This window comes from Doryrhamphus excisus, chromosome 3, assembly GCF_030265055.1.
Source record: "Doryrhamphus excisus isolate RoL2022-K1 chromosome 3, RoL_Dexc_1.0, whole genome shotgun sequence".
NCBI classification, from domain to species: Eukaryota; Metazoa; Chordata; class Actinopteri; order Syngnathiformes; family Syngnathidae; genus Doryrhamphus; species Doryrhamphus excisus.
In genome coordinates, this window is record NC_080468.1 from 23,990,263 (window position 1) to 24,002,639 (window position 12,377).

The 12,377-nt window shown below is 41.4% G+C and overlaps 1 protein-coding gene and 1 long non-coding RNA gene across 2 annotated transcripts; both read left to right on the forward strand.

Annotated features, from left to right (window-relative positions):
* The first annotated feature begins 48 nt into the window (after nt 1–48).
* si:dkey-6n21.13 (P2Y purinoceptor 3) lies at nt 49–6,920 on the forward strand. The gene is made up of 2 exons (XM_058068028.1): nt 49–1,605; nt 4,218–6,920. The coding sequence occupies exon 2, from the start codon at nt 4,313–4,315 to the stop codon at nt 5,630–5,632; it is 1,320 nt and encodes a 439-aa protein (XP_057924011.1). The 5' UTR covers nt 49–1,605; nt 4,218–4,312; the 3' UTR covers nt 5,633–6,920.
* Nucleotides 6,921–7,321: 401 nt separating this feature from the next.
* LOC131125987 (uncharacterized) lies at nt 7,322–12,092 on the forward strand. The gene is made up of 3 exons (XR_009129093.1): nt 7,322–7,462; nt 7,556–7,721; nt 9,757–12,092. It is a non-coding gene; the product is annotated as an uncharacterized LOC131125987 (long non-coding RNA).
* Nucleotides 12,093–12,377: the final 285 nt, after the last annotated feature.

Below are 12,377 nucleotides of genomic sequence, written 5' to 3' on the forward strand. Positions count from 1 at the left end.
AATAACAGGGCACACATATAGACAAACAATCATGCACACTTGCATTAATACTTATAGACAATTTACATTCCTCCAATTAACCTAACATGCATATCTTTGGGATATTCCAATGGAGATAGGCTGACATGCTAAGATCTGGGTTCAAATCTCAGTTTGGGCATATCTGTGTAGAGTTTGTATGTTCTCCCCGTGCATGCATGGGTTTTCTCCATGTACTCCGGTTTCCTCCCAAAACATGCATCTTAGGTTAATTGGTGACTCCAAATTGTCCATAGGCAGCTCCATGTTTGAGTTAGAAAATCGTCTGTTTCCTTTCGTACTCAAGTACAGAGGTGTCTTTTTCCACAGAGTCACATTTTTTAATTAATTATCCACGCTAATATCAATCCAATGTGTGTCAAGATATGCTAAAATCTCAGTTTTTTTTTTACATTTATGGCACAATTTTGCCTTTATTTGCTTATCTTGTTGTGTTATTAATAGACTACGTGAGTGTTAACAGGTTTTTATAGGTTTCAAATTCCAGTTTTAAGGCTGCACGGTGGACACACCTAGGAGAATCCGAGTTCGATTCCACCCTCTGGCATCTCTGTGTGGAGTTTGCATGTTCTCCCCGTGCATGCGTGGGTTTTCTCCGGGTACTCCGGTTTTCTCCCACATTCCAAAAACATGCTAGGTTAATTGGCGACTCCAAATTGTCCATAGGTATGAATGTGAGTGTGAATGCTTTTTGTCTATATGTGCCCTGCCAACATGCTAACCACTCATCCACCGTGTGGCCCGACTACAAATAATGTATTTAGTAATTTTGAATCCTACTTTGCAGGAATTCACTTACAGCGTAAGGGTCTGTAACCACAGTTGGTGGTGTCCTGCGAGATTTTGCATTTTGTCTCTAAAACAGCAGCTTGGTTTTGTCAGAAGATCTTGTCACAGAACTTGTGGGGTTGTGTTTTTGTTGTAGATCCTTAACAATAGCAGTATTCCTGTCATATAAGAACTTTGCCTGGTCTTTTTGCAGCAAGTCCTTAAAATACAGCAGCGTTCCCCTCATATTGAGACATTATTTTCATATATGCACTTAGTTTTCAACAAGTGTTTTGAATCCTCAATCCTCTTGATTGAGGCCAACGTTCTGTCCACTCATCCACTGTGCAGCCAAGTATATGTGTTAGTGTATATTTTTTTACCTAAATCACTGACATTTCCCAATACAAACTTTATATTATTTTGGTGTAAATTGTATATGAACATTCCTTTTGTGTGTGTTCCTGGCTGCAAAACAAGTTAAGAGGCAGACCTGTGTTCACACGCACACACTCACACACACACACAGGTGAAGAGGGGATGACACGATGAGGCCCAGAGAGGGAGGGGCTGTGTCGCCATAGCAACACGCTGCAAAGAGCACCAGAAAAAGGTGAAGGCAGAAGTGGTCAAACTGTCAAGGTCGTGTCTTTCCAACTTGTGACTTCCCAGGACGTTTTTTCAGCTCAATGACGAAGTGAAGGCGTGGATGATTTTCCTCTCGCTTCTCGTGTTTATTCTGATGGGGGAACATGTCAGGAGCGCAGCCATATGGAGGCCAAGTAACCGCCGGCAAAGGTAAGCGTCTTTGCAGAGATGCAGGTATTTATGAGCCCCCTGCACCCCGGCCGGCCGGGGTACTTTTCTTTTTTTTTTTAATTCAATATCCAACCAGTTTGTTCAAATGAAGTCATAGATATGCATTATTCCTCTAATGAACTACTAGTTTTTCTGTATACTTTACTCAAAAGTTAAGGACATTTGGCTTTGTGGTGAAATTTCAGAATGACTTTTTTTGAAAGGCCTACAGTATGCCTGCTAAAGCTGTCTTTGTAAGCTCAGTGTCCACTTCCATCTGCGGACATTCTGTTAAACGCCATCTCATGATGTCAAAATGTGAACAGCGTGAGGTAGAATTCTAATTTAATCAGGAGCTCTATTGGTTCTTGTCAAAAAAGTGCTGAATCATTCAACAGTTGGATATGTATTTCAAAGTTAAGAGAAGGTCAAAGGTTATGCTGCATTTTTGGTTCATCCTGAAATTTAATCCGAAAGTCAGTTATGCCTAATTTCCACGAGTCATTCATTCATTCATTTTCTACCGCTTTTTCCTCACGGGGGTTGCTGAAGCCTATCCCAGCTGTCTTGGGGCGAGAGGCGGGGTACATTGGACTAGTCGCCAGCCAATCACAGTGCACATATAGACAAACAACCATTCACACTCACATTCATACCTATGGACAATTTGGAGTGGCCAATTAACCTAGCATGTTTTTGGAATGTGGGAGGAAACCGGACTACCCGGAGAAAACCCACGCATGCACGGGAGAACATGCCGAGAACAGGGTGGAATTGAACCCTGGTCTCCTAGCTATGGGGTCTGCGCGCTAACCACTAGACCGCCGTGCCGCCCACGAGTGATTCAATCAAACACTAAGTGTTGCCTCTTGTTGCCATGTCTACCCTGGATGGTGTCTTTAATGTTGGGGGGCAATTGTTCAATTCTTCGATGTACAAAGGATGCATGTAATGACGCCACAGGTTGTAACAACATGTTAATGTTACAGGTCATGAGGCCTTTACACCTTATTTGTGTTGCTCGTGTTAATGTGTCATGCTATGGTTTACACATTAGCCCAATTCACTTATACTCAAGTGCCTCTATTACCCCCCGAGGCTAACACAAACAAGTCAAACAAGTGAGTGTTGTGTTTAAAACAACATGACATGAAATAACGCTGTACGTCCTTGCATGCCGTGTAAGAGTGAGCATCTATTTTGGAATTACTGATGTGTGAGGAGGATGAATGTACAGAGTGACACCCGGGGCAGGGATGTGTGGTTACTTATTGCTGAGTTAATGGGGTGAGAAGGGACTGAATCAGCAGCATCCCCCTCGTACACAGGAAGGCAAACACGAATCCGCTGTGGACAACAGGAGGTGAAAGGCGCTGTGCAAAGATCCGAGTCAGCGGTCGAAAAGGAGAGTCGGGGAGGTGCGGTGATGGGGAGGGCCACTTCTGACCTAAAACTATTCCATTGGTCTGAGTCAAGTCTGAGTCAAAGTTAGTCATGATACTTTTAATAACCCCTGGCAGGCCAGGGTAGGATTTAGCAGTAATTTTGTTTTTATTTTTATATTTCACCAGTTTTTCAGTGTAGCGTCACATATGAAATTGTATTTTTCACACAGTGAGCCTAAAATAACATTTAAACTTCATTCATTTTCTATCGCTTTTTCCTCGCGGGGGGTGCTGGAGCCTATCCCAGCTGTCTTTGGGCGAGAGGCAAGGTACACCCTGGACTGGTCACCAGCCAATCACAGTGTGTCACACATGTTTTTGGCATGTGGGAGGAAACCGGACTACCCGGAGAAAACCCACGCATGCACGGGGAGAACATGCAAACTCCACACAGAGATGGCCGAGGGTGGAATTGAACCCTGGTCTCCTAGCTGTGAGGTCTGCTAACCACTAGACCGCCGTGCCGCCACATTTAAACTTCATTCATTCATTCATTTTCTACCGCTTTTCCTCACGAGGGTTGCGGGGGTGCTAGAGCCTATCCCAGCTGTCTTCGGGCAAGAGGCGGGGTACACCCTGGACTGGTCGCCAGCCAATCACAGGGCACATATAGACAAACAACCATTCACACTCACATTCATACCTATGGACAATTTGGAGTCGCCAATTAACCTAGCATGTTTTTGCAATGTGGGAGGAAACCGGAGTACCCGGAGAAAACCCACGCATGCACAGGGAGAACATGCAAACGAGGGTGGAATTGAACCCTGGTCTCCTAGCTGTGAGGTCTGCGCGCTAACCACTAGATCGTCGTGCCGCCACATTTAAACTTAAAATTTTAATTTTTTTTTCAATGCAAAAATGTGTATAGAAAATGTAATAATTTTTGCCAATGTCCGTGTTTATGTAGACATACCCTTATCATATCGGTGGACCAGCCAGGACACCTTTCAAGTTGTGTTTTTTGCAAATGTAATAATTTTTAACCATTTTTGCCGTTGTATTTAAACAAAAAGGACACATCATGCATGAAGTTTAAGTGAAAAAAAAATCCTACAAATTTTTCTTACTGTGTCTTTAAAGAGATAAATGTGATGCTGCTAACAAAAGTTCAAACACTTGATTTATTTACACAAACCTAGTGAGGTGTCCCTTTTGTACTTGTAGGTGAACAAGCACCTGTGGTCCACAGAGGATCATAATGACGAGACAGAAAGAAGGCAAGGTCCTCCAAGCTGCCAAACGTCACTAAATCCTCCACCATGACACCCAGAGGCGGAGTTCCACCCCACAACCTCTTCAGCACCTTCTCACCCGCCACCGCCGCGGCCTTGCCACCGTTCTGTAGCATCGACGAGTCCTACAAGTACATCTTCCTCCCCATCTGCTACTCCTTCACGTTCATCTTCAGCCTCTCACTCAACGCCGTGGTCCTGTACCGCTCCTTCCGCCGCACCAAGCGTTGGAACGCCTCACTGATCTACATGGTCAACCTGGCCTCCACGGACTTCATGTACGGCCTGTCGTTGCCCTTCCTGGTGGCTAGCTACGTCATGCGAGACCGCTGGGTTTTTGGGGACTTCATGTGCCGCCTGGTCCGCTTCCTCTTCTACTTCAACCTCTACGGCTCCATCTTCTTCCTCACCTGCATCTCTGTGCACAGATACCTGGGGATCTGCCACCCGATGAAGGTCATCAGTCTGGAGACCAAGAAAGCGGTGAAATGCACGTGTATCCTGGTTTGGATTGTTGTCTTTGCGCTCACCTGTCCCATCTTCCGCTTTGCTCAGACCGGTCATGTGACCAGAGCGCCAGGACCACCGGGCCACAATGTGAGCAGTGCTGATGATTTATTAGCGCTAAGTTCTAATGGTAGTACTCAGTACTCCTTTGAGGAGTACCAGAACTGTTGGGATGACGCTATAGACAAGGAGTTCTCAGATTACGTCCCCTATGGCATCATTCTCCACTTGCTCGGCTTCTTTGTCCCCTTCTCCATCATCGCCTGGTGTTACTCCCACGTGGTCCTCACCATCTTCAAGACGCTGCACTCTCAGCCTTCTTCTCGGAGAGGATACGCCGGCGTGGACAGGAGCACTTTCGGAAGACGAGGGAACAACAGAACACCCGGGTCGCCAGGAAGGGAAGAAGGCGTTTCCATTTTCCTGGGCACCAACTCGCCGTACGCCAGCCGCAGACGAAAATCAATCCGAACCATCATCACCATCACCCTCCTCTTTGCTTTGTGCTTCTTCCCCTTTCACGTCACCAAGACCATCTTCCTGCTCTTGAAGGTGACCAAGGGAGTTCCATGCCACACCATGACCATGGTGTCCATGTGCTACAAGATCACCAGGCCCTTGGCGTCCTTCAACGCCTGGCTCAACGCCCTCCTCTACTTCCTCACCAAAGACAAAAGCGGACCACACTGCTGCCCAACCGTCAACACCGCAACACAACACGGGAGGCCTCTGCTGCCCCTGAGGATGATGGGAAAGGAGGAGGATGTGGAGGAAGGGCCTGGAGTCATTCCACACCAGCTTGTCATCCATAAACAGAGCAAAAGTCATATATTTGATTGAGTGGTTTCACACAATGAACCCCAACTAGGGTTACGTACCTCGAGTGGTACTTCCGGGGTTACGTGGATTTCATTTCCAAGTAAATATTCTCAGGCATTTCACGTTAAGCCAGACAATGCAATGGAAAGTGTTGGCTACTACCAACTGTAGGAGCAGCTGCACCAAAATCATAACAGTTGTAATATTCTAATGTAACATTCTACTTTTGGAGAATTAGCAACATGTATGAGTGAGTGGAGTACTCATGGTAGGACAAAAAGGCTCTAGGCTTACGCAAGACCAGTAAAAGGTTGGAAAAGACCAGTAAAAGACTGCCTTAGGTCAGCTTGTTTGTCTTTGAAATCATCATTTTTGCACTCTTATGATCTTTCACTGTCGTAAAAATAACACTGACCTCTTTGTTAATTGATGACACGCATGAATACATTTTGACCTTGTTGAGATAATATTTTCTGGTTGAGAGACTTAATGGGAAAATCTAGTAAGCCTCAGTGTTTGTATTTTTACTTTTGCTGGGTTTTATTTGACTAACACAAACTTTTTTTCCATTAAGGAAAAATACTATTTTCCAGGAGGCCACATACTGTTCTTATTTTTTCATATTTGTCACACTTAAATGTTTCAAATCGTTGAACAAATGTAAATATTAGTCATCAGTAACACAACTGAACACAAAATGCAGTTTTTAAATTAAAATTATTATTATTAAGGGAGTAAAAAAACACCTATTAATTGGTGCTGTGGAGAAATTGTGGCCCACTTTTATTTTGCAGAATTGTTGTAATTCAGCCACATTGAAGGGTTTTCCAGCATGAACGTCTTTTTAAGGTCATGCCACAGCATCTCAATACAATTCAGGTCAGGACTCCAAAGTCCACTCCAAAGTCTTCATTTAGTTTTTTGTCCTGGAACTCTGCCATGCAATCCTTTTTTGCCCAGTGTCTTTCTTACGGTGGAGTCATGAACACTGACCTTAACTGAGGCAAGTGAGGCCTGCATTTCTTTGGGTGTTGTTGTGGGGTCTTTTGTGACCTCTTGGATGAGTAGTTGCTGCGCTTTTAGGGTCATTTTGATTGGTTGGCCATTCCTGAATAGGTTCACCATTTGTGAATAATGGCTCTCACTGTGGTTTGCTGGAGTCCCAAAGCTTTAGAAATGTATTTCTAACCTTTTTCACTTGAACTCAGGTGTGATAAACCACTGTTAAGTTATGTTTTAACAGTGGTGCGACTTTTCCACACAGGGACATGTACTTTTACATTGTTTTTCTCCCATAATGTGTTTTTGATTTAATGGATTTCCTAATAATAAAAAAGTGTCATTTAAAAACTGCATTTTGTGTTCAGTTGTGTTGTCAATTACTAATATTTACATTTGTTGGATGATCTGAAACATTTAAGTGTGACAAACAAGCAATAAAGGTAAATAAATAAAACAAAATTATAACTGTGCTTTTTCCCCCTTGCTTCCTGATCTGCTTCATCATATTTAATAAACAACACAAAACTTAAAATGTAACAGTTCATATACAGCTATGAATGGTCTGCTATAACAAAGATATATAACCTATAGAAATGCTGTAATTAACAAAAATAAAATGGGCACCAGTCGTTCAACGTCAGCAGTTGTTGAATGGGTGTTATACACACTAACATCCACCAGGGGACGATACTCTCGCACAGGCTGGAAATTCAAAAAACCCGCCTTTGTGTGTTCTCCCGTCATGCATCGCGGCCTCGAAAAGCCTGGAACGATTAGTGGAATAATGCAATACAGAAAATAAATAAAAATCACAGGAGTGATATTATTTCAAAAGGACGACATATTCAGGTTTGGGCGTTCAGTGGGCACATTTTGGTGTAAAATAAATATTGCTGCGTGCTGTTTAAAATTTCTATTTATTTTTTTTGGCGTCGTCTGGAGGCTGAGGGGAGCAGAGGAGCCTCGGAGCTTGGCGCCACTTTCAAATCCTCCACTGACACAGAATGACAGTCCGCCTTCTAACAACTTTTTAAAAACTACTTTTTTTTTTACTCTCAAGGAATATTCAACACGCTATTTACGGAGCATTTACCCACACCCATGGAAGGTAAGTCACTTTTATATCCACATCAGTCGCTTTTGTTCTCGGATATATTTGCATAAAGTGTTTATATAGCGAGCTTTTAATGTTGGGGTGGGGGGTGTCGCGGCGACAGTTTGCGAATTAGAATCAGAATGGGTGAATTAATGGCGAATGTGCGGTAAAAGTCGACGCCCCAAACACTTTCAAACAAAGGCTGTGTCGCACTTTCTTTTCACCGACTCCTCCGCCTTGACAGTCAGCTGCTCGTACAATTATGTCCCCCCCTCCTCATTCAACCACACCGCTTTCAACAACAACAAAAAAATACTCGATTTGATGTTATTGATTCAGTCACAGCAAACAGAAAGTTACACCTAAATGGCAATAAAGTGGTGTTACAAACAGTCTGTTCGGAGTGAACACAAGGGGTGGGCGATACTGCTGGTTTTCGTATCGATCCGATACCAAGTGACTACAGGAACGATACTTTTTTTAAGCTAGCGCATTAACGAGACAAAAAAAGAATAAGTCTACCAACAAACAATTTGACACTATGTAAAAATATGTTTACTTTGTTAACGTATAATTGTTTGAGCAAAATAGTCAATAGAGCGAAAATAACAAAAACTACTATTGACTGTCAGTCATATGATATGACTGACATGATACGATATGTCCAATGACTTCTTCATTGAGCTTGTAATCGATATAACTGCCATTAATATTACAATGGAACATATCCATCTGATCCTGATACTACCCTAGGTGTCATCGATACAAATGTCAATGGAATCATACCATAAGCAATATCACTATGTCGATTCCACTGTGACGAGATTGATATTTATCATTTGTTTTCACAAATATCAGTATTTGTTGCTGGGTTGGTCTGATACATATTATTTACAAAGTCGATTAAGTAATCATTACACTCAGGAACGTTTTTTGGAGAGCCTGGAATATTTTTTGTTTGGTTGTTTTGCACTGTTGACTTTATTCTCCTCCAATAATTTTATATATTTTTTTATATATTGGTGATATAGCTTAAAAATCGTTTCCCCATGTTTTATATTGATTATAATCATGCTCAACAAATTAAAGGCAAAATCATAATCTTGTTTATTGAGCAAGTGTGTTTTAAAAACATCATTTGTTACAGGTAGATGGCATCATGTAGTAGTTAAAAGTATTAAAATCACTACATACAAACCATACACTCTCTAATTGAGTATATGTTATATAAGTATATGTACTGTCAATATTCGGCCTGTATTTACTTGGTATCAAATCGATACTAAAATTGGCAGTATCCCCAACACCTCCTGAACAGACCTCCCCAGCCCCCATACAGTAGTATGTCCTATTATACTTGTAGTTTTTTTATTTGTATTATTATATTGTATATTATTATATATATTGTGCATTTATTATTATTGTTTTATCTTATCTTTATAATGCTATAATTCATAAGGATCTACAAAAATAACATAATTAACTGTCTTTAATAGTTTCCATTAACTTTATCCTTTGCTGCTGTGACTTTAAATTTATTTTTATATTTTTTCTTTAAAAATAATTTTGTGCCAATACAATGTTGGGCCTTCAAAAATACCGTGAATGTCTTCTTTTTTGAAATTACAGCAAATTATGAGACATATTTTCAGTATTTTATAACTTGCGTGTGTGTGAGATGTTGAAGGTTTTTTTTTTAATAGGTTGAGTGTGAGCACAGAAAGGAGTGGGCTGAGGCTCTTGGTGCATTTTGGTAAATTTGGCATGTAGTTTCAGAGCAGCACTTTCAACAAATTTGGTAGGCCCTCCTCCTCATGCTGCTGCTGCTGCTGCTTCTGTTGCCGGTCACCTCCCATCTCATGAGCAACTAACGCAGGAGCAAGAGGAGGAAAGTCCACTGTGTGTGTCTGTGTGTGTCTGTGTGTGTTTGTGTGTGTGTGTGTTGTACAAAGAACCGCATATTTGTATGTTCCTGCTTCAGCACACCACTTTATCTTTCCCCATCTTCCATTTTGCCCTCACAGCCACACTTTCTTCATTTCAACAGTGCCCCCCCCCTTTCCCGGCTCACCCTCGCTGTCTTCCTTGCCGTCTGGCAGGCTTACAAGCTGAGCACTGGCTGCCTGCATAGGGCTGTGGCCCAGGCAAGAGCCCCCCCCTCGTCTCTCACAAATTCATTTTTATCTGCCCTCCACCCAGCCCCCACAGACTTTCACTCGCACACCTGCCCCGCACACACCCTCGGGGGTGCCCTCAATTTTTTCCCAGATTTTTCTGTGCTCCGTGTGCTCATGTAGAAAGTGATGGCCGGGGGAAAAAGGCTGCAGCTTCATAGTTTTTTAAGGCCTGCCGAGCCTCCTTGCTGGCTCAGTGTGCGCAGCCGGGGCTCCAGCGAGGAGGTGCCGAGGAGCAGCACACAGCCAGGAGGTCAACATCCTTTTTTTTTTTTTTCTTCTTTCACCCCACACCCTACCCCACCCTACCCCACTCCACCCTCCCTTTTCTCCTTCTTGCTTTGATCAGAGTGTTTGCATTGACCTTGTGGAACATCTTTGTGGCATCAATGCAAACATTGTGTTTTTGTTGTTGTATTGTCAGGTTGCGTTAATGTCGTACATCATAGTTCATTCATTGTTGTAGAATGTCAGCAGCAGACGGTAAGTGTGTGTGTTTTTTTCCTCTGTTAAAATGGCCTCTGAATGAGAGCAGGAGGCCTGTTTCTTCTTTTTCTTCTTCTATGTTTCTTTCTTTCTGACTTTCCCTCCACCGCAATGTTACTTGCACTCTTTTTTCCCCCCCTTTACCCCTCCTCCATTTTTTTTTTCTTTGTAACCCCCCCTCCCCAGTCACCTTCAGTCATCTGTGCCAACTGATCCAGCGGGACTTCTTTCTATTTTACAGTTTTCTTTTTTTTTTAATGTCATTAATTTGTATATGTGAATATATTATTGCCTTGTACTTTTCATTTTCTAACATTGAACTTTTTGATGTGTTTATTAGGGACCTGCCTTGCGTGGGGGAAAAATAGACAAGTGTGGTGCACCCAGGCCTTGTCTTCATTTTTAAAGTTAGAAAAAAAAACACATTCATTTATTTTCTGATTTCATGCAAAATGTCATTTTTAATTGAGATTGAATTTTCCCATTTATCTGTCGGTAATGAAATACAGGGTTGTGAAACCTTTTGCCACACTTTGAAAAATGAACATTTTTGTTTATTTATTTATTTATTTTTGAAACAGGTTAAAACCAACCCATATAGATATGCTAAAAATTTCTATACATACAAATATAAAGCAGCCTGCATGTTAGTGTTACAGGTGACAAAGTGTATTATTATTATTATTATTTGTATTAGAAGCATTGACATTTTGTCTTGTTCTCCTTCCATTATCACTTTGGACACCCCTGCTCCAATAGCTGGTGAAAAGAAAAAGATGACTTAAAGTTGATGTGTGTGAAATAGGAGTGTTGCTGCTTACTGCTTGATTCCACACTTCATGACAAGTCAGAGGAACAGCAGTGGTTATGGTTCACGTCACATTTGAAAGCCAAGTTTCAACAGATATCATTATAATTAATAATATTAATAGTACTAGTCCATCATTTGGCCTACTGACTGCCCCCAACTGTTTTTAGATGATTTGACTTTTTTTTTTTTTTAAAAAGGGAAACATATATACCGATACCCATACAAATGTATATATGGATTCCAAATAAGCACTGTACATTTGTTTTATGATATATTTTAAAATATATACACATATTTAGTATGCTGTTTAATTAAGTTATTTCCTGGAACATCAGTGTCTGTGTATTTATACTAATACTACTACTACTACTACTACCACCACCAGGAAAATATTCTGCAACATTTCTGGAAAATTCTATTAAATTAATATGTCTTGTTAACAAGTAGAAAAAATATGGAGGTGAAATGAATACAATGTTCTTCATACACTGTGTGTCATGACTTCCTGAAGTGTGTGTGTGTGTGTGTGTGTGTGTGTGTGTGGGGTGGGTACCCCTCCTGTCTTCCAGCCCTTTCTGCACAGTTCACTTTTTTTTTTTTTAAATGTCATCTAAAACTATTTTGTTTTTTTATGCCATATGTGTTATGTGTGTACACCAGGATTTTTCACATGAATTGACAACAATTTCATTTTAAAGATGTGCACATATAGGAAAAAGTATGGGAATACCAATCAAATAAAAAAAAATCTTTAATTTAATACAGTCCCAATTATATGTATATGTATTAAAAAAAAAGTCAATTGTGTTGTATGAAATAATGCCGGTGTCTTTGTGTAGCTGAAGTGAAGAACAAGAAGAGTGTGTGTTGTGTGCTGGATGATATTGATGATGGTCACAAAGTGATGTGGGGTGCGCCCTAGCAGCACATCATGTTTTGCACACATTGTCACTCCAAATCCTGATGTGCTGCCACGGTGCGCCCTGACAACCACAACGCTGACCTCTGACCCCCCTCCCACCATCCTCCTCTTACAGTGTGTGAATGTGAAAGAGATCAAATAGGCTTTACTAGAATTTTCCATTCAATTTTCAATTGAAGTGTTAATGATGATCTTGTTTTTATTTGCTTTTTTTCCTACAGGTTACATGACATTTGGGGTGTCATTTTAGGTAAGATGCTTGAAATTCTGACATG